Here is a 23,576-nt window from a genome sequence, read left to right as displayed (position 1 = left end):
TAACTCTTGTTAACCGTGTCGAGCTTTACGAATGTAGAGATGATGCGGTATACAAACCTAAGGTTTAGATTAGATTAGACATTTTCTCTACTGGATTTCTGGCTGTTTTTTTCAAAACATCCAAATTAGACTTAGACATCCTACCGAAAATGGGCAGAATGGACCACTGGTCTGACCCAGCAGTGGCAATTCTTATGTTCTTAAATCTTTACTGTGGAGCCTACTTGCACTGGTACAGCTTAAAGGATCAGGATGTTCTTAACCACACAGGCAGAAATGCAAATTTACAGAGACTTCAAGAAAAAAATTGTACAGAGAAATGTATTTGTCTACTGAATTTATTCTATTTCACAGACGATATAAATTCTCTTCGTTTTTAGGTTACAACAATTTTAAACATCACAAAAAATATTCCATTAAAATTCTATCTAAAAGTACCAGAAAATGTTGACTTTTATTCAGCGCTGTGAATCATTCCACCAGAAATGTAAAATAGGTAAGTAGATGAACTAACTGTATGAGCCACACACAGCAGAAATGAAAGATGTTTCTTTGTGGTCCAAAGATGAAACGTTGTGCTAAAAAGCAAAAAGAACCTGTACCTTCTCCATACAGCAGATATAGTTATAGTAAATGAAATGGAAAGGCTTGTGGACACAGTGGCACTAACAAAAAGGTCACCAAGGTGCTATGGAAAGCATTATGTCTCCAGGGCACATCACTAAGCTTTTAAGCAACATGACAGAATATTGTGAGCTCAGAGAGACACCTTCAAATGTGTAGCATACAGTCCCTCAAAGATCACGGAGCTTCACATTTCACATATCACCGTTTGCTGCTCAAAGCTTGGGGGATGCATCACACTGACAAATACTAGTGTCCCACAGTACCTTAGCAATCTTTTACTTATGATCAAGAGAAAAATCTATAAGGACAATTCTGTAGACTAGGTGCCAACGCAGAAATGTTTGGAATAGTAGCCCTTATGCGAGTATATGCCAAAATGCTACCAAACCTCTGTTCTGTAGGTTACTTACAGGGCACAGAGAGGAGCTTAGGCAGGACACTGGTGGAGATCGACTTCGGTGCGTAACTTACGGAACACTGTAAGTTACAATATCCCTGGTACCCTTAGGTACTCTACAGCTGATGTAAGCATGGGCATCTAAACATCAGACATGCCACTATTCAATAATGGAACCTAGGCTCCTACCACCTCCTTATACAAATCAACCCCCACCAACCACTGAAAACACCACTAGCATGAAAAAATGAGGCAATAAGATAGTATATTAGCTTAAGAAAAGGACCAGAATACTTGACTAAAGCTACATAAACGATTAGCAAGCTGGGGAGCGATACTTCAGATACAAGGCATTGAGAAACAGAGAAGCAGCACTTCCAGGAGGCAAGATTTCGAGACGTCAGCTAAGATGGAAGAGGTACTCTGAATACAAGATTCTTGAGCCACGTCAGAAATTCCCAAATTGCTTTTAAGACAAGGCACAAGATGCCTGTGCAATGGCCCAGTTATGTTTTTCTCATTTGTATATGGATACTTTCATGACAGACCAATTAGTTGGCTTTGGCTGGACTCCAGACAGCGTGTGCAATCAGAATCATCTTTATTGCAGGTTACCCAGTTATCCTGCATTTAGATCCCAAAAAAGATCTGTTTGCTCTAAGTTGCATAATTACTCCACTTCCCAAAGGTTAATCACCTGATCTTATTTGCAGGATTATTGGAAACTGCAATGCATCTCTAATCTGCTATGTCATTCTCTATTTTATACATAAGTTTACTGCAGCTTCGCTTCTTCTCTAGTGCATGGGCTGAACGAGACGGTCCCATTTCCAACCATTATAGGCACTTAGCACACAATAACATGTCCAATACAGGGTGATTCACTAAAGGCAGGTAACACTGTTACAACACTCAGCCAGTGATGCCGATGCTAGCACTGAGAGGGAGAAAGGAAGGTGTGAGATTAAGACTCTGGAGCCTAACAGTAATGCTTTAAGTAAAGACCAAAAGACTATAATCCTACAGTGAATGCAGAACATATTCTATGGGCTAAGCCAGAACAAGAGAGCTGGGCCAACTATTAAGGTTACTACTTTGGTCAACAGAGACAATATCAATTTCATAAGGGCCTGATTTACTAAACTTTGTTTCCCCCAGACATTGAAGAGGGAAAAAAAAACGCTTAGTAAATTAAACCTTAGTAAGGGGCTATGGAGGGCAAATTTCTTCTCAATCTCATGGTCCAGTATAGGCCTCTGGTTTCTTGAATGATAAATTTTCCACCCTTCGCAAGCTGAAGTAATAGCTGGGCAGCTAATACAGGCTGGTCTTCTTCATGATGCGCAGAAATTCCTGTTCATTGATCTCTCCATCCCCATCACGATCAGCTTCATCGATCATTTCCTACAAAACATAGTTCACACATTCATTCTTTTTCTGTTCAAGACAAAGTCAAAGCGCAGAATTCCTGGATTACTTCAGTCAATGGCTCTCATGAACTATGTTGATTGTGATGTACAAATGACAGAACAGCCATCGCAACCATCATGTGAGACAATTCATGCCAGATCCATTGAGTGTGAACTAACCCGGGAATTCTGCAATTTCTATGCAGCTAAAATTAATATAAGCTCTATAGGAGAGGAGGGATACAAGAGAAATATCTGAATGTCTCAAAGGCATAAACACACAACCAGCAAGCATTTTTCAAGAGAGAAAAGACTACTGTGCAATCAAAGGACACAGGATGAGGGACCCCAGGTTTAACATGGGTGTTTTCAGTTCTCCTGTTATTGGCCTGGGTCACTGCCGCTAACTGGATTACCGATAGGTCCAAGTTTTTTCAGAGGGGCTCACAATCTATTTTATCACTCAAGGCAATCTTGATTGCAACTTTTGCTCTTAGTCCGATAGACACTGGATTCTTTGGTTGGATTTTTGTTTTTAAACATAAAGGTCCTGTGGCTCTAAAGCAGGGGTGTGCATTTAGCGCTCAATCACATAAGAGGCTGAAATCTAAAGCATAGGCTGTCGCGGGCCAAATTTTTTATTAAAATACTTAGGGGTCAAGATACGCTAACCAATTTAGCAAGCGCTAAATGCACACCTTAATAAAAGGACCCCTTAGTCTTAATAGAAATATAGCTAAAATAATAGATTTACTGTTATAAAAGTTTAATATCCTATAACTAAAAAAAATCACAGGTCTTTGGAACAACCTCATTATCCCGCTGCGGAACCTGGGCTCCTTTCAATTATTCCGCAAACAACTGAAAACCTGGCTTTTCTCTAATATTAAATACTATTTCCCTTCCCCCTTTCTCTTCCCTCTATTTATATATGCTCATATAAATTCTTCCCCTCTCACTTTTTATATTTTTTAGCTTGTAAACCGTGCCGAGCTCCACTTCCGTGGAGATGATGCGGTATATAAACTTAAGGCTTAGATTAGATAATAATAATTTCAAAGTTAGTCTAGAGCACTAGTGCTAGTGTATACTTGGCACATGCTAACATTCTGTAAATTGAATGCAGGTGCCCAGATACAGAATAGGCCTTCCTGTCCTTCCACCTATAAATATGCAGTACCCCCCTCCCCCCACAAAGAGGGCACTATTTTTCTTCACAAGTATTATACTGTAATATAACTGATCTTTCCTATCGTTCTAGGCCTTAGCAGGAATGAGCTATAGTAAAGTCCTAACCCTTTGTAGCAGCAAGTTCAGTATCTACACTTCTCCCTCTGTATTCGTGGGGGATGCGGGCTGACCATAGGTGCGAATACGGAAAAACCACGAATAACTTTTTTAATGTTATTCACGGTTTTTAGAAAAAGCCTTCTGTTTTTATTATTGGAATCGCAAATAACTTTTCTACAGCGATTTCTGGGCAGGCATGCTGGGAAGAAGCCTTTCTCTCTATGGATACTGGGACGCAGTGTTTTTCTCAGTGCACACTGGGAAACATGGAAGCAGCTAATTTGTGGGAGAAAGCATGGTAGCAGCGATTTTCTGAGTAAATGATAAGCGATACACTTTTTTTTATCGGTACAGTAAAAAGAAAAAGAACTTTAATGATGATGTAATTCTTGGGGGCAGAGTCAGCTTCTGAAAAATCGCAAATAAGCGAATCCGCAGATACGGAAACCGCGAATATGGAGGGAGAAGTGTATAACATTTTTGCAAGAAATAAATTTATCATATTTACTTAGTAGAGCAGAATATGGACAGCAATGAAGCACAGTTACTTACCGTAACACGTGTTATCCAGGGACAGCAGGCAGATATTCTCACATGTGGGTGACGTCATCCACGAAGCCCCAATGCGGACAGCTTCACAAGCTGATTTGCTTGCAGAACTTAGAAAGTTCGCGACTGCTGCACCGCACATGCACGAGTGCCTTCTTGCCCAGCGTAGGGCACGTCTCTCCTAAGTTCAGATACCTAGCAGAGAAGCCAACCAGGGAGGTGGGTGAGTTGTGAGAACATCTGCCTGCTGTCCCTGGATAACACGTGTTACGGTAAGTAACTGTGCTTTATCCCAGGACAAGCAGATAGCATATTCTCACATGTGGGTGACCTCCAAGCTAACCAAAATGGGATGGTAGGAGTGTTGGCAATTTAGGAGAATAAATTTTGTAATACTGTCTGGCCAAAAAGGCCATCCCGTCTGGAAAAAGTATCCAGACAATAAGAGAGGATCAAGTGCCAGCTTTGCAGATTTCCTCGTTAGGAGTAGATCTAAGGAAAGCTACTGATGCCACCATGGCTGTGACTTTGTGGGCTGTGACTCGACTCTGTAGATGAAGTCCAGCCTGAGCATAGCAGAAAGAGATGCAAGCAGCTAAACAGTTGGAGATGGTGCGCTTGGAGATTGGATGTCCCAACTTGTTTGGATTGAAGGAGACAAAAAGTTGAGGAGCAGATCTATGTGGTTGAGTGCGTTGCAAGTAGAAGGCTAAAGCACGCTTACAGTCCAGAGTATGAAGAGCTGTTTCTCCAGGATAAGAATGAGGCTTTGGAAAAAACATTGGAAGAACAATGGATTGATTGAGATGAAATTCTGAAACCACTTTAGGTAAGAATTTAGGATGAGTACGAAGGACCACCTTGTCATGATGGAATACTGTGAAAGGTGGGTCCACTACTAAAGCTTATAGCTCGCTTACCCTGTGAGCAGACATAAGAGCAATGAGAAAAACCATTTTCCAAGTGAGATATTTAAGATGAACTGTATCCATTGGTTCAAAAGGAGGCTTCATCAATTGAGCAAGAACAACATTGAGATCCCAAACCACTGGAGGAGGTTTGAGAGGTTGTTTGAAATTGAAAAGTCCTTTCATAAATCTGGATGAGCAGAAAGGGGTTTCCCTTCAATAGGCTGAAGAAAAGCAGCAATTGCACTGAGGTGGATTCGAATGGATGTGGGTTTGAGCCCTGATTGAGACAAGTGGAACAGGTAATCCAAAACTGAAGACAAGGAGGAAGATTGAGGCTCCTTGTGATGAATGGTGCACCAAGCAGAAAATCTAGTCCATTTCTGATTGTAGCATTGTCTAGTGGTAGGCTTCCTAAAAGCCTCTAAAATGTCCTGTACAGATTGAGAAAATTGTAGAGTGGCAGTTAGGTTGAGAGGTGCCAAGCTGTCAGGTGTAGAGACTGGAGGTTGGGATGAAGCAGAGACCCCTGACTGTGTAAATAGAGAGGGAAATACTGGTAGAAGTAGAGGCTCCCTGGTGTTGAGTTGAAGTAGATGGGAGTACCAAGGTTGCCTGGGCCACCAAGGAGCTATCAGAATCATGGTGGTATAATCCTGTTTGAGTTTGATAAGTCTTGAGAATCAGAGGAAATGGAGGGAATGCATACAGAAACTGATTTGCCCATTCCAGAAGGAAAGCATCTGCCTCGAGGCGATGAGGAGAGTATATCCTGGAGCAGAACTGAGGCAGTTTGTTGTTGTGGGGAGATGCAAAGAGACTTATCTGAGGAGACCCCACTGAGATAAATTGTTATGAAGAGGTGAGAAATTTAGTGTCCATTCGTGAGGTTGCAGAAGACGACTCAATTTGTCCGCCAGACAGTTTTCTCTCCTTGAATATAGACTGCTTTCAGGAAGGTGTTGTGATGGATTGCCCAGTCCCACACCTTTTGAGCTTCCTGACAAAGAGGGAGAGATCCTGTTCCTTCCTGCTTGTTGACGTAGTACATGGCGACTTGATTGTCTGTCCGAATGACGACTACTTGGTCGTGAAGGAGATGCTGAAAAGCTTTGAGAACATTGAAGATCGCTCCGAGTTCCAACAGATTGATGCGACACCGATAATCCTTGCTGGACCAGTGGTCTTGAGTACGGAGACTGTCGAAATGAGCCCCCCCCCAAGCATAGGTCGGGGAATCTGTCATGAGGACCTTCTGATGATGGGGTGTCTGAAACAGTAAACCTTTGGAGAGATTGGAAGAGAGCATCCACCAGTGGAGAGAATGTCTTAACGAAGGAGTGACTGTAATGTGTTGAGAGAGTGGGTCGCAAGCCTGTGCCCACTGAGATGCCAATATCCAATGAGGAATTCTGAGGTGAAGTCTGGCAAAAGGAGTCACGTGAATGGTTGAGGCCATGTGACCTAGGAGAACCATCATGTGTCTTGCGGAAATTGTAGTCAAGGAAGATACTTTGTGGCAGAGATGAATGAGAGCATTCTGCTTAGTTGTAGTAGCAGCAGCTCTGGGAACCATGGGCTCCCAGGACAAGCAGTCAGCATATTCTCACATGTGGGTGACATCATCCACGGAGCCCCGATGCGGACAGCTTCGTAAGCTGATTTGCTTGCAGAACTTAGAAAGTTTGCAACTGCCGCACCGAGTGCCTTCCCGCCCAGCATAGGGCGCGTCTCTCCTCAGTTCTCAGCGGAACCGAGAAGTCTTGTTTTTCGATGCTCTGTGCTAGACTCGGTTCTAAACGTCGTGCCTTCTCTCACCATGGCTCATGTTTTGTTATTTTTCGCGGTCGCTGTGTGTTTTGCGTTTTTTTTTTTTAAAAAAATTAAAGACTTTGATTTTCTTTTTCTGTCACAGTGGGGCCTGTTTTGCAGCCTCTGCTGGCGGGTTTCGACTTTGCTGAAGCCATTTTTCTGTCTATGTCCAAGCCGGCCACAGGCTTCAAGAAGTGTAGCCGTTGCCAGCGCACGATCTCCATCACTGACCCACATAAGTGGTGTATTCAGTGTTTGGGACCTGACCATCGTCCAGAGTCATGTACTTGCTGTGCTACCCTTCAACCTCGAGCCCACAAGCGTCGTCGAGTTCAGGTGGAGAAACTTTTCGGTATGGATCCACTTGCCCCAGTCTCGACTTCAACTTCCCATCCAGTCAAGTCTCTCACCGGGATTCCACCTTCTGCCTCGACCTCGTTGATTAAGTCTGCCTTGTTCAGAATGTCCTCATCCTCGGGTAAATCTGCTAAGTATTCCCCTGGTGAGACGCTTGCCTCGCTGCCTCCCTCAGGTCAGATGCCAGCAGTAGTTATCAAGCTATCCTAGAAGCATGTCTCCAAGTCGAAGGGTCATTCTTCCTTCTCTTTTCCGGAGATCATCCCTACACCGACAGTACCAGATCCTCCGGTCTCGGAGTCCCGCTTGGAGGCTATGATCCAGACCATTCTGGATCATCAGCTGGGCAATATTCTTGCCAAACATGCTCCTGCCTCGACTTTGCTTCCTGCAGTTCAGCCTGAGCACTTGGTAGTATCACAAGGAGTCGAGTCCTTGACTGCACCTCGAGCTCAATCTTCTCACTCTATACAAGGAGCCGAGTCCTTAGGAGTGCCTTGAGAGGATTCTTTACACTCTATGCAAAGAGTTGATTCTTTGCGAGTGTCTCATCTGGAGCATCGGCACGCTATCCAAGGAGTCAAGTCCTTGTCAGTGCCTCGACACCAGGAGTTCAATCTCTTGTGGTGTCTCGATCTCCAGCCCTTATTCCTTGCATAAGACTTCGCCCTTCCCTAGGCATAGGGCAAAAACTCCTCGACGCTCTTCTCAACGAGACCTGCCTGGTTCGAGGCACAGTTCTCCACATCAGTCGAGGCATCCTTTCAAACATTCATTGAGGCATAGATCCTCTTCTCGAGACATACCTCATCTCTCTACACCTTGAGGTCATTCGAGGGTTTCTATTCCAAAGTCGAGGACACCACCTCCAACTGCTTCTACAAGGCCTTCATCTGCCAGTGAGTCGCCTACACCGGAATATTCTGGGCTCAGGTGTGAGTATTCCGGGGAAGCTTCGCCCTCGTTCTCTGCTCTTCGAGGCGCTTCGAGGTCACCTTCCCCTCCAGAACAGCCTACTTTGGAACAGATATCTTTCTCTTCTTTTCTACGTCAGATGAGTAAAGAACTCAAGATTACTTTGGGCTCTGATTCCAAATACACTCCTGAGTATTTAGAAGAAATTGGATTCTCTCAACCTCCGGTGGAGTCTCTTAAAATACCCATTAATAGACTTCTGTCTCAAACTTTCAAGAGAAACCTTGAAACACCTTATTCCATTCTTGCTGTACCAAGCAAGCTGGAATCCTGTTACCGAATGATCCATTGAAAGGGCTTCGAGAAGTCTCAGTTATCACATCAATCCCTTCTCATGGAGTCCTTGCTGAAACAGAACAACCTTTCCAAGGTCTATGCCACTATCCCTCCTGGAAGAGAGGGCTGGACCATGGACAAATTTGGACGCCGCTTGTATCAGAATTCTCTGATGGCAACCAGGGTTTTGAACTATAATTTTATCTTCATTTCTTATTTTAAGCATTTAATTGACACGCTACCTGCTTATTTCAAGTATGTTCCTCAACACCGTCTTACAGGGTTTCAGAACACCATCACTACTCTCAATCAACTCTGCATGCATCTTCTTCAATCTTCATATGCATTTGAGCTTTCCTCGAGGGTCACTGCCTTTTCAGTAGCCATGCGCTGGCTTGCCTGGCTTCGCACTGTAGACATGGACCCTGCATATACCATATAAAAACAAAACCTGTGTGCCATCTCATCAGTGCATCCTGTGTGTCCATCTCAGAAGCTGTGTGCCCATCTTAGAAGTAGCATGAAAAGGAACGCGGTAAGTAGGAGATGAATATTTTTATTTTATACATTACAGTACTGTATATTCTATTAAAGTTTTTGGGTTGTGGAATGAATCATCCGAGTTTCCATTATTTCATATGGGGAAACTTGCTTTGATATACAAGTGCTTTGGATTACAAGCATGCTTCCGGAACAAATTATGCTCTCAAACCAAGGTTTGACTGTAATGTATAACTTATATTAAATTAAGCAAATTTGCTACATATTCCTTAAAATCTGTCATCGAGACCATGGTTATTATAGTTAAGATTGTCTAAATTAAAGCCCTCATCCTTTTTTTTAGGACTAACCTCTTCCTGTTAGCCACTAATCTCCAACTATGTAAGTTCAACTCAATTTGTAGAATCTTTGTAATCATTGTAAACTGCATAGAACTTCACAGTCCTGCGGTATATAAACTGTTATTATTCCTATTCTTTTAATGAAACCACAGCATGTATAGGAGTAAGCCTGCCCTTCCAATCCTTATCACAGCACTACCCAATACAAACAAGCACCTTTTGTCAGTTGCAGAGTGCTAATGCTACAAAACTTACAGAGGAAGGATGCACCACAGGCTAACTAATATGTTGAGGCATCTGACAATGTGGATCCTGATCCTCAATAAACTGGTTAGTCTCTGTCAGTTTTGGCACTGCAGACTAGTGCTGCTTGATTTCCGATTCGAATCGAGTGAATCGATTCAAATCGATTTGTTTTGTAATAAAATTGACCTGGCCAATTCGATGACCAACCCTCCTCTCCTGTCTCCTAAAGCAGGAGCGGCAGCGCTGCCTCTTGCTGGCCATCCACTGCCGCTCCTGCTTTAGGGAGCAAGGGGGGAAGGTCAGTCAGGAAGGCACGGACAGGGACCGGGGGGGGGAGGAGTCCGGTGGATTTCAGAGCGAGAGGGAGGGTGCAGTGTCAGGTGTCAGTTGAACGAGGGCAGGAGGGAGCGTGAGCCACTGAGGTGAGCGTGAGGAGGGAGGTGAGCGTGAGCCACTGAGAGCTGGGCGAACTAGGCCCTTTGGATTTCCATCTGCCATTTGTGTCCTGAGCGGCAAGCTGTGCAGGGGTGTAGGAGCTTGCTCAGCCCTCTTCTACTGCGGCAGGAGCTGGGCCATTTAAATGTGCTAGCGCCTAACAGCCTTTGTGAAGTGACTGGTGAAGAGATTAAGAGTTGAATACTTCTAGAAGATAAGTGCTGGTTTACCTGGATATTGTTGTTTATATTGTTGGGTTTTAGTTTATATTTTATGATTTTGCTTTTAGCTTTAGATCAACAATGGCTGATTTTATAGGAGTACTTGTCTTTCTTGTTCTCTACTTGCTAGGTACTAGAAACTAGGTTCCAAGAGCTTTAGCCTTTGAATTAATTCCAACCCATTTTACACAGGACAGAATCACTAGGCCTGAAAAATCTTTTAGTTCCGTTCGTTTTCTTCATGACTGCATGCAATTTGGGCCATTTCCAATTCCGGTGGTCTATACCTCCCGTCAATCCCCAAGATCAATATTTAAAAGACAACGGCTCTTAAAAAATGTGCAATACTCAGAGCCTTTGGTTCTATCAGGTTGCCATCATCTTTTAGAAGCATATTTGAACATTCGCTCAGCTAGGAATAAAAATTAATTAAAGACTGGCTGGAGGGAAGGGGTTAGGGGTTCAAAGATACTTGCATATACCGGACTGGGGGAGGGGGGAAGGAATAATGGGTCTAAAACAGAGGAGATGGAGAGAGATGGTGGACAATGGGATTTAGGGAGGGAAGGAACAGAAAGGGAGATAAGTTGGACACAAGGGATGGTGTGGAGGGATAGATAGGGGATACAGATACTGGATAGGAGGGTAGTTGGGAAGAGAAAGGGACAACTGGTGGACCCTGGGGTTGTGGGGAAGGAGGGAGAGATGCTGGATGAAAGGGTAGTTGAGAAAAGGAGAGATGGTGGATCTGGGGATGGTGATGAAAAAAGGAAAGATGCCAGACCTCCGGGGGACGGAAAGGAAAGGAAGGGGAGAATAGAGATGGAAGATGGATGATTAGTACGGAGAAAGAAGGAGACCCTTGCAAGTGAGTTATCAGAATACAACCAGAGCCTGGGGCCAACAAATGCTCGCAGTCTAAGCAACAAAGTTCATGATCTGCAAGCCCTGATATTAGAAGCAGATCTAGATATTGTTGCTATCACAGAGACATGGTTCAGTGAATCACATGGATGGGATGCAAACATACCGGGATATAATCTTTTTAGGAAGGACAGAGATGGTCATAAAGGTGGAGGAGTAGCTCTCTATGTAAAGATCAATATCCAAGCGAGGGGCGTGGCTTGGACGCGAACGATGACGGTTGGATGAAGAAAGAGCTCCTGTATAAACAAGCTTAAATTTCAGAAAACTACAAAAAAAAAACGATATTAATGGTATAACAAATTGAGTTTACCTCTTTGATTAGATGGAAGAGAAAATTTGAAGGGGAAATCGGGAGAGAGAGGTGCCGTTTTCATTTGATATATGAGGAAAGAGGTGTGAAGGGCTGAATCCGTCTCAACGGCAAAAATAGCAAAATCGGGTCCCTGCTGACAGAGCCGGTAAGATCGGGTCTCCGCTGGCAAAAATAACAAAATCGGGTCCCCCAGGCAGAGCCGGCAAGATCGGGTCCCGCTGACAAAGGCGGCAAGATCAGATCCCTGCTGACAGAGCCGGTAAGATCGGGTCTCCGCTGGCAAAAACAGCAAAATCGGGTCCCCCAGGCAGAACCGGCAAGATTGGGTCCCCCTGGCAGAGGCAACAAGTTTTACTATTAAACGTTACCAGGGTGGGCTGGTCCGGGACGCCGTGAGGCCAAGGAGGCTTTCCTTCCCCTCCTCTTTAACACGATCTCTGGCAGAGAGCAAGAGGAAAGATTTCCCGAAGGTGGGGGTTAACAGGCAGTTGCTCGGTGCACCACGACCGCGGCCATCTTGGATCGGAAAAAAAAAAAAATAAATTTTTACAAAGTCTGGGTCTGCCTAATGACAAAGATCAGTTTTTTGAAATGCCTGATGCCTGTTTAAATCAGGGAATGGGCTTTGAAATAGCTGTCCTCTGCTGGAAATGAGGAGAGATCTGCAGTAAAAGCTACTTGGCAACGGTTTGTTTTTTTTTTTTTTTAACTATTTCCTTGCTGCCAACTTCAAAAATAAACTATGAAAGATCACTATAATTGTTAATCTCTCCTACTATAATTTAAGAGATTCAGATATAAGAGACTATAGGTTTTTGGGCTCTGAGGAAGGTCAAATAAAAGGATTGGTAATTTCTTTGACCTGAAGAAAAGTGATATTGAGACAGTTGAGACAGTTAAGAGACACTGAAATACATATACATGCACATTGAAAGATTAAAGTAAACATATTGGATGGAATATTGCTCTCCTCGGCAAAAGCTGCGATTGGGCTTGTAAGAGGAGAGCTAGAACAAGAAGGTTGCAAAAAAAATTTTTTCAGGCTAGATGCCAACAAGAGTCTGCAATAGAGCCTAAGACAAATAACTTACAGTTGCTTTAAGAATACTGAAAAAAAAAAAAAAGGGGGCGAGGCTTTGTCGAATGGTTGGATAAACGAATAGCTCCTTATAAGCAAATATATTAAAAATATATTAAAAAGAATTACTACTAAATATTTTAAAGAAACTAAAATATATATTGAAATATGACTTCAACTAAACAAAATAAAGCTGACTTAGGAGCTGGAACATCAGGAAGCAATAAGAGGTCGAAACCTGAGCCAGGTACACCCTCTAAAATCCCATTACCAACAGAAAAAAATCTGGATGTTATGGAAGAACTAAGACAAATAAAAGAAATTGTCTTAGATAGTAACAAAAAACTACAAAAAGCAATGGAAGATGCTGCAATCCTAACTAAAAGAGTGGACATTACAGAGAATAGAATTTCAACATTAGAAGATATTACAGAACAATTAAATACAGACATGAATCACAGCAAAATCATATGGAAAGAAATAACAGAGATAAAAAAAAATCTTGAAGACAGCCGGAATCGTGAAAGACGGAATAATTTAAGAATAATCGGATTACCTGAAGGAGTGGAAAAGAATGATCCGATTGCATTTCTTGAAAAATTTCTACCTAAAATACTACCATTGAAATTTAAAACGGAACTGGAAATTGAAAGAGCCCATAGGATTCCAACACAAAGAAATAACACTCAAACAGGTCCAAGAACTTTAATTTTTAAACTTTTAAGACACCAACAAGCAATTGAAATATGCCAATTAGCCAAGGAAATCAAAAATCTTAAATGCCAAGATTCAAAAATATACATTGTTCCGGACTTTGCAAAAGAAACAGCAAAAAGAAGAAAACTATTCTTAGACATGAGACCACAACTAAGATCTCTAGGAGCTAGATTTGGGCTCCTGTACCCGGCAATTATGAAGGTTACCGTTGCTAACAAAACGCAAAACTTTACAGATCCAGAAAAACTACAGGAATTTATAAATCAACTGGAGCAACCTATGACAATCTAAAGAACAATTAATGGGTTCATACTAAAGTCTATTGACGGTTAAAGATAGATCAAAACGGAAAGCAATGGAAAAAGAACACACAAGGATCAAATTAAAGACTTAAACAACTTGCAACATTCTACATAGAAAACAAGAAAACTGAAAAATATAAAAATTCTATTCAGAATAAATAGAATAAACTGAATGGCAGGAACGTAAATGATTTGAAACACATCTCCGAACTCAAATGATGACGAAGAAAGTTTCTTCAACAAACTTAAAAATGTACTGATTGAATCCGAAATTTTGAAAGCGGAGTAATAGTGAGAAGAAAATCATCCTTCAATCACAAAGAATATTATAAAAAAAAAAAAAAAAAAAAAAAAAAAAAGATGAAGTGATTGGTTTGTTATATTTCCGGTTGAAGGTGGTACTTCAGGTTTAAATTTGCGTTTCAGATACATTAAAATGCATTTCAATACGAAATATATGAAAAGAATAAATCTGAAACGCAAATTTTATGTTCTTTTAATTATTAAGTTTAATTTAGTATCCACAATAGTTCAACCTGGGAATCTTCTATGGGAGAAAAAAGGAGAGTTTTTGGCACAGGACTTCACTCTTGTCTGCACAGGCCTCAGATACTTTAAAATCATAGATGTCTAGAGAGTATGCTAATGAGACAAAACTTACAAGAACACTGATGGGAATGTTAGCTCCTCTTAATTGACAATTCTCTCGTGAATCATAAGAAAATAATGAATATAAGAGATGAGTGGATTCCTGTGCTGTAAACTCTTGTTACAGTTCTGAGGAAAGAGGCTAAATTGGAAAGCTTTTTAAAATAAAAATAATATACCACCTGAAAAGAAATGAATAGTAATTGAAATGTTATTAGATATAATTGATTTAATATAATCATTCTTATGGATTTAAAGATATACAAATACAAAAAATAATCTTTCAATACATAAGAATGAAAAACTTTTTACTTATTCTTATAATTAATAATAAAATAAAAGAAAATATACAAAAATAGGGGAAAAAATGGTAGTACTTTAGATAATTATTAATAGCTTGTGGGAGTTATCTAAATCTAACCTCAACCTGCGTATCCAAGTTTTCGTAATTAATAAGGGGGGGAAGGGAGGGATAAGAGGGATGGGAGGGAATAAAAGGGAAATATATAAGGAAATCATGGGAATAAAGGAAAAAAGAGAAATGAAATACTTAAAACATTGGGAAAATATACATAATTTAATACCTGAAAATTTAAAAATAAATGGATATTAAAATTATGTCTTTAAATGTTAACGGTCTAAATCATATGATAAAAAGGAAAAAAGCACTATCATTTTTAAAAAGGCAAGATGCTGATATATGCCTTATACAAGAGACCCACCTCTCACATATAGAATCTAAAAAGCTAGAAGGAGGTTGGGTCAAACAGTGTTTTTTCTCACCAGCTATAGGGAAAAAGGCAGGAGTTGCTATTTTAATTAACAAAAAATGCTCTGCTTCATTTAAACTAAAAGCTTCAGATATTCATGGAAGATGGATAATGGTGGAAATGAATATGGGAAATACTACCATGACGTTAATCAATATATACGCCCCTAATTCGAACCAAAACGAATTCTTTAAAACTCTTCAACAACTGATCATACCACTGGCTACTTCAAATCTTATAGTAGCAGGGGACTTCAACGCTGTAATAGATCCTTTATTAGATAAAAACCCAGGTAGAGTTATGAAATCTATGGGACTAGATAATTTGATTCAATCTTGCGATTTAATAGATATATGGAGAATACTTCATTTTGATGGTCGGGAATTTTCTTTCTGTTCTCATGTTCACAATTCTTTTTCAAGAATAGATTATATCTTTACTTCAAAACATCTTGCACATCAAGTGACACAAGCAGCCATTGATCCAATTATTCTATCTGATCATGGTGGAGTGTGGATCAAAATTAAAACTACAGATCAAAATAATAACAGACCAATTTGGAAAATAGATAATACAATGTTGGTTGACAAAAATTTTTGTGAAAATCTTCTAACAAAAATGAAAGAATTTTTTCAAATAAATGATAATGATGATATTAACATAGAAACTTTATGGGATGCCTTTAAGGCAACCATTAGAGGACAAATAATTTCTTATTCGGCTTTTCTAAAAAAACAAATTAAAAAACAATTTTTAATCTTAGAAAAAGAGATTAAAAATTTAGAATCAAAACTTATAGAAAAATGGGAATATTCTATTCAACAAGAATTATTAAAATTAAAAGGTAAATATAATGAGATCTCATCTAAGATGATTAGGAAAGATTTATTTTCTCAACAAACATTGTACTATGGTAATTCAAACAAATCAGGAAGAATATTGGCAAACTATCTTAAAGCGAAAAAAAGAAAAACAAAATTAATAGCAATAAAAGATGAAAATGGAAATACATATACACAAATTGAACCTATATTAAAACAATTCTTAAAATTCTATAAATCTCTTTATTCTTCTGAAAATTATCCAAATAAAGAAAAAGATGGTTTTGAATTTTTAAAAATGTTAGAGGGTCCAAAAATTCCTGAACATATAAAACGAAGTTTGGAAGAACCAATATCACTAAAAGAATTAGGAACAGCTTTGAAGTCCCTTAGAGTTGGATCCGCTCCAGGTGGTGATGGATATACAGTGGAATTTTATAAAACATTTCAAAACTTTTTATTACCCTATTTATTAAATCTCTATCAATATCAACTCAATAAAGGTTGTATTAAAGGCACTATAGCAGAATCTTTGACTATTGTTTTGCCAAAGTCCAATAAAGATCCCACTTTGGTATCAAACTATAGACCAATATCTTTAATAAATGTAGATGGAAAATTATTAGCAAAAATACTTGCGCTAAGATTAGCTAAAGCTCTCCCCCATATAATAGGTATGCATCAAACAGGATTCGTTGCTCAAAGACATTCATCTCACAATACCAGATTAACATTCCATATGTTATATTTAACAAAGAAAATGAATGAACCTACTTTTGCAGTTTCATTAGATGCAGAAAAGGCCTTTGATAGAGTAGAATGGCCTTTTATGTATCAAGCAATGGAATGGTTTGGTATAGGTCCTGGATTTATACAAATGATACAAACAATGTATAGCTCCCCTTCTGCTAGACTATATATTAATAATACGTTTTCAGAAAAATTTAATCTACAGAGAGGAGTTAGACAAGGATGTCCCTTATCCCCTTTGCTGTTTGATATTGTTTTAGAACCCTTAATATTAGCTATCCAACAAGCTAAGGAGATACAGGGTATACCTCATTCAGATAAAGAATATAAGATATCTGCTTACGCAGATGATTTATTACTATATCTGAAAAATCCAGAATCCACCATTCCGCATCTACTTGAATTGATTGAGAAATTTGGAAAATTTTCAGGATATAAAATTAATTGGAATAAATCAGAAATTCTTCCACTAAATATACATTGTACAAAAGGTTTATTTGATACATTCCCTTTTGTTTGGAAGGAAGAATATATTAAATACCTTGGAATTTTGATAACAAAAACAGTAGATGAAACAATGAAAATTAATGAAAAATGCTTATTACAAAAAGTAATAGAAATGTGTGAGCAATGGAATCCTTTGCACTTATCTTGGTGGGGAAGAGTACAAACTGTAAAAATGATGATTTTACCGGTAGTATGTTACCAAATGGGGATGATACCAGTTTTCTTTCAAGATTCGTTTTATACAAAAATAAATAGGACTTTGACAAAATTTATATGGCTTAATAAAAAACCAAGAATTGCTCTAGCGTCATTACAAAGACCAATTAAGGAGGGAGGGGTAAATTTTCCCAACTTTTATAGGTATCATCAAGCCTATATCTTACGTCATGGTATGTATTGGATCCTCCCAGAACCCACAGATAATATTCCAGACTGGTTTTGGCTAGAATGGAGGCTTATGTTTCCATTACGTCTTAATCATGTAATTAGTATCAAGATGCCAAGGTTATACAAAGATCATAAAATATTTATGGATACCTGGAAAACTCTAAAATACATAAGTAATCTTACTCAAATTCCAATTAGTAAATCAACCAACCAAACTATATGGCTAAACCCCAAGATCAAAATTGGCGGTTTTAAAGTCATCTGGAAACATTGGATGATAGCAGGCATTCGCACTTTGGATGATGTAATTAAAAATGATAAATTGCTGGAGTTTTCACAATTGCAACAAAAATTTGGTCTCAATAAAACACAATATTTTAAATGGTTGCAATTGAAGCAATCTATTCAGAAAGGGTTCCCTGAATGGAAAGATCTCGCTAAATATCACAGTTTGGAATTCTTATGTTTCCAGATGGACTCAATAGGTCACAAAGCCGCACAGTGGTATAAATTAATATCTGGATATATAAATAAAAAACCAAAAAATGGTCTTAGAGACATTTGGAGCATTGAGATAAAACACCAAATTAGTGCATCTCAATGGCCACGACTTTGGTCTTGGAGGTTAAAATGTACGGTGTCAGCATCTATGAGACAAACTTGGTTTTTTCTTCTTCATAGAGCTTTTTGGACCCCTACTCGTTTACAAAAAATAGATAGTTCAAGATCTAATAGATGCTGGCACTGTCATATTGAAATTGGGACACTAGATCATCTTTTATTCTTTTGTCCATTTATCCTATCATTCTGGAAATCAATTTGGCCCCAAATTAACAGAATGTTAGAAAATCCAGTAGCCTTGACATATGATACTATATTATTTGGAACAACTATGAGAGCAAAAAGCCAAATTTCATCCAGTAATAACAAACTTTTATTTATTTTAACTGGAATTGCAATACAACAAATTACATTCAATTGGAAACAACATGATAGATTGAACTATATGTTCTGGTGGAATTCGGTATGCCACATATATAAAATGGAACTTGCTATTGCAACACACAAAGGATACATGAATAAATTTAAAAAAATATGGGGACCATTAACCGATTTTTGTAATGAAGGATAATTTTTCCCATAAATAACACTGGAAACATCTAAAGACCGTTAACATGATTTCTCTAATGAACTTTTCCCATGATAAGAAAATTGTAAAGAGGGAAATGGGGTGGGTTTTTCAATTTTGATTATTATATACTAAATTAATATTTAAAGAATATACAATAAAATTGATTTATGTATTATTGGTTGGGAAGGAGGGTGGGACAGGGGATTATTATATTAATGATAAACTTGATATTAATATATGAGTTAGTCAAGTGTGTATTTAAGTTCCTATTGAGTTTATTTGTAACACTTGTTGTAACACAAAAAAATGAATAAAGAATTTAAAACAAAAGTTTGGAAGGAAAGAGGAGGTTCTGCTGTTGGGAGATTTCAACCTGCCGGATGCGGACTGGAATGTTCCGTCTGCGGAATTGGAAAGAAGTAGGGAGATTGTGGATGCCTTTCAAGAGGCTCTGCTCAGACAAATGGTGACGGAACCCACAAGGGAAAAAGCGATATTGGATCTGGTCCTCACAAATGGAGAGAGTATCTCTAATGTTCGAGTGGGTGCTCACCTGGGTAGTAGCGATCATCAAACGGTTTGGTTTGATATTGTGACCAGCCAGGTATTCTCCCTGCTCAGGTCCCAGTCAGGACAGAGAGAAAAGAAGTAAAAAAGAAATCCCGGGGAGGAATTGGGAAGGGACAGGTTGTTTCTGAGTTAGATAATTACATTGACCACCGGGGGAGCCCAAGAGGCCCTTGGAACACTGCCAGGGCTGACACAGCAGGGCGTTGTCCCAAGGTATATAAACCTGTTACAGAGAACAGGAAGGGAAGCCAGCTAGGGAGAGGTTTTAAGCCCTTTCTCCCTAGAGAGTCCCTGGAGCCAAGCAGGTGCAACAAGCCTATGCCTATGGAGGTGATAGAGGCTGGTCAGGCTGAGGAATTAAATTTTCTAGAAGGTCAGAACATGGATGTGGAAGAAAGCCTGACAGAGTTTGCTCCTGAGTTTGTTGAGCCCATGCAGGTGAACTTGGCTTCCACCCTCAAGCAGTGAATGAGGTTTGTGTTTATGGACTGTTTGAAGAAACTATTTTTCTTTTGAATGCAAGCTAAGGGGTGATTGTATTTTGGGAGAGGTTTTGCTAACACCCTGGGAGGGAATTTTTGAAAGCCGGTCTAGAGGCTTTATTTCGCAAAACCTATCACTCTCCTGACCTGGCAGTGACTGGAACTGGCCAGAGGCTTGTGTGGACTTTTGAGACACTTGTGCTGAATGTGTGCACTGAACTATATTTTGTTTGTGTTTTGGAAGCTGCCTGCTTTGAAGCAGACAACCCTAAGGCTGGGGGCAATTAAACCCTCTGCCACAACTAAAATAGAAACATTGCTGAGAGCAAATTAATGCCTTTATTTGGACTATTATTTGCTGGTTTTGTTTTCTACTTTTTGTGTTACTGTAAGGAAGAACATTCTGACAAGTTTGTCCTCTATTTTGGAAAGCCTACTTACCTTGGGACAAAAGAGAAATAAAATCTGATATTATTTTGTCATTGAAGAATAATCGTGGTGACTTTTGTTATCTGGTTTTTTTTTTCTTTTCTTTTTGGTTCCTGTTTGGAATCCGGTCCTGCAGGGTGGCTCCAGTTCGGGCCACACGACAGGGTGTTATTTTGTGGCCAGCCACTGAGTGTGCTATTGAGCACGGTTTGGAGCTACAGTGGGCCACAATATAACGGCTAAAGTGGAGAGCGGCCGCACGATACTTAAAAGTCCTAGATTTCAAACGTACGGACTTTAATGCAATGGGAAAGTACCTGAAGAAAGAGCTGTTAGGATGGGAGGACATAAGAGAAGTGGAAAGACAGTGGTCTAAGCTGAAAGGAGCGATAAAAATGGCTACGGACCTTTATGTGAAGAAAATCAATAAAAACAAGAGAAAAAGGAAGCCGATATGGTTCTCCAACCTAGTGGCTGACAAAATAAAGGCGAAAGAGTTGGCGTTCATGAAATAGAAAAAAAACCCAAGAAGAGGAGAGCAGAAAGGACTACAGGGTGAAACTGAAAGAAGCCAAGAGAGAGATACGTTTGGCGAAGGCACAGGCGGAAGAACAAATGGCTAAAAATGTAAAAAAGGGAGATAAAAATTTTTTCAGATATATTAGTGAAAGGAGGAAGATAAAAAATGGAATTGCTAGGCTAAAAGATGCTGGGAACAAATATGTGGAGAGTGATGAGGAGAAAGCAAATGTGCTAAACAAATACTTCTGTTCTGTGTTCACAGAAGAAAATCCTGGAGAAGGACCGAGATTGTCTGGCAAAGTTACACGAGAAAATGGAGTAGATTCTGCGCCGTTCACGGAGGAGGGTGTTTATGAGCAACTTGAAAAACTGAAGGTGGACAAAGCGATGGGACCAGACGGGATCCATCCCAGGATACTAAGGGAGCTCAGAGAGGTTCTGGCGAGTCCTATTAAAGACTTGTTCAACAAATCTCTGGAGACGGGAGTGATTCCTGGGGATTGGAGGAGAGCGGATGTGGTCCCTATTCATAAAAGTGGTCACAGGGATGAAGCAGGAAACTACAGGCCGGTGAGCCTCACTTCAGTTGTTGGAAAAATAATGGAAGTGTTGCTGAAAGAAAGGATAGTGTATTTCCTTGAATCTAATGGGTTACAGGATCCGAGGCAACATGGCTTTACAAAAGGTAAATCGTGCCAAACGAACCTGATTGAATTTTTTGATTGGGTGACCAGAGAGCTGGATCGAGGACATATGCTAGATGTAATTTACTTGGATTTCAGCAAAGCCTTTGATACAGTTCCTCATAGGAGGCTGTTGAACAAACTTGAAGGGCTGAAGTTAGGACCCAAAGTGGTGAACTGGGTCAGAAACTGGCTGTCGGACAGACGCCAGAGGGTGTTGGTTAATGGAAGTCGCTCGAAGGAAGGAAAGGTGACTAGTGGAGTCCCTCAGGGTTCGGTGCTGGGGCCAATCCTGTTCAATATATATGTAAGTGACATTGCTGAAGGGTTAGAAGGAAAAGTGTGCCTTTTTGCAGATGATACCAAGATTTGTAACAGAGTAGACACCGAAGAGGGAGTGGAGAATATGAAAAAGGATCTGCAAAAGTTAGAGGAATGGTCTAATGCCTGGCAACTAAAATTCAATGCAAAGAAATGCAGAGTAATGCATTTGGGGATTAATAATAGGAAGGAACCATATATGCTGGGAGGAGAGAAGCTGATATGCACGGACGGGGAGAGGGACCTTGGGGTGATAGTGTCCGAAGATCTAAAGGCGAAAAAACAGTGTGACAAGGCAGTGGCTGCTGCCAGAAGGATTCTGGGCTGTATAAAGAGAGGCGTAGTCAGTAGAAGGAAGAAGGTGTTGATGCCCCTGTACAGGTCATTGGTGAGGCCCCACTTGGAGTATTGTGTTCAGTTTTGGAGACCGTATCTGGCGAAAGACGTAAGAAGACTTGAGGCGGTCCAGAGGAGGGCGACGAAAATGATAGGAGGCTTGCGCCAGAAGACGTATGAGGAGAGACTGGAAGCCCTGAATATGTATACCCTAGAAGAAAGGAGAGACAGGGGAGATATGATTCAGACGTTCAAATACTTAAAGGGTATTAACGTAGAACAAAATCTTTTCCAGAGAAAGGAAAATGGTAAAACCAGAGGACATAATTTGAGGTTGAGGGGTGGTAGATTCAGGGGCAATGTTAGGAAATTCTATTTTACGGAGAGGGTGGTGGATGCCTGGAATGCGCTCCCGAGAGAGGTGGTGGAGAGTAAAACTGTGACTGAGTTCAAAGAAGCGTGGGATGAACACAGAAGATTTAGAATCAGAAAATAATATTAAATATTGAACTAAGGCCAGTTACTGGGCAGACTTGCACGGTCTGTGTCTGTGTATGGCCGTTTGGTGGAGGATGGGCAGGGGAGGGCTTCAATGGTTGGGAGGGTGTAGATGGGCTGGAGTAAGTCTTAACAGAGATTTCGGCAGTTGGAACCCAAGCATAGTACCGGGTAAAGCTTTGGATTCTTGCCCAGAAATAGCTAAGAAGAAAAAAAAAAAAAAAATTGAAATTGAATCAGGTTGGGCAGACTGGATGGACCATTCGGGTCTTTATCTGCCGTCATCTACTATGTTACTATGTTAACATGATTTGAATAATGACCAAACAACAAAAGGTAGAAAAAAATCATTTTATTTTCTGTTTGTGATTACAATGTGTCAGATTTAAAACATGTATCCTGCCAGAGCTGGTGTTAGACCACAAACGTGAGCTAGGATTTAACAGAGAGGAAAAGTCTTTTTTGTTTACAGCACAGCGGGTAGGAGAGGGCAAAAGGGGTGAAGAGGCTATAAAATAAACCCACCAGGATGTTTTAAAAAAACACCCAATAGGCAGGAAAATTGAATTGAAAAATCAATTCAAAAGGCTGAATCGAATTGAATTTTTTTTTCCTGAATCAAGTCGCACTACTGCAGACTAACATAGCTGCCCCCTCTGAAAGTTTCTAATCCTGCAAGGAACTCACCTGCAGCTCTTCATCTGTCAGGTTTTCTCCCAGCTCCTTTGCAACTCTCTTCAGATTTTTGAAGGAGATCTTTCCTGTACCATCATCATCAAACAGCCTAAATGCTTTCATGATTTCTTCTTTAGAATCCTTCTCACTCTGCATTGGAAAACATTAAATGATGATGATGATGGGTGCTTATAGCCCGCCAAATCCTCAAACAAGGTTCAAAGTAGGCTTACATATCAAGAAATGGATTTCACTAATCAGGAAATTGAACAAAATTAAACAGTTATATACTAAAAAAATTAATTAAAAAAAATTCTATCACATGTAAAAGGTTCATGATAAAAATTGAGAAAATAAAGTTTCA

At 40.0% G+C, this 23,576-nt stretch overlaps 1 protein-coding gene across 2 annotated transcripts in view; it reads right to left on the bottom strand.

Annotated features, from left to right (window-relative positions):
- Positions 1-320: 320 nt before the first annotated feature.
- The window catches only part of LOC117357606 (caltractin), an 85,488-nt gene continuing 62,232 nt past the window's right edge, over positions 321-23,576 (bottom strand). For both annotated transcript variants that reach the window (XM_033938445.1, XM_033938438.1), the window contains exons 4-5: positions 23,225-23,362; positions 321-2,428 (exon numbers count right to left, since the gene is read on the bottom strand). In XM_033938445.1, coding sequence (XP_033794336.1) covers positions 2,339-2,428; positions 23,225-23,362 — 228 coding nt within the window. In that variant the 3' untranslated portion in view covers positions 321-2,338. The remainder of the gene's footprint in view (positions 2,429-23,224; positions 23,363-23,576) is intronic.

Source organism: Geotrypetes seraphini, chromosome 1, assembly GCF_902459505.1.
Source record: "Geotrypetes seraphini chromosome 1, aGeoSer1.1, whole genome shotgun sequence".
Lineage (NCBI taxonomy): Eukaryota > Metazoa > Chordata > Amphibia > Gymnophiona > Dermophiidae > Geotrypetes > Geotrypetes seraphini.
This window is presented reverse-complemented; position numbering and strand designations above follow the sequence as displayed.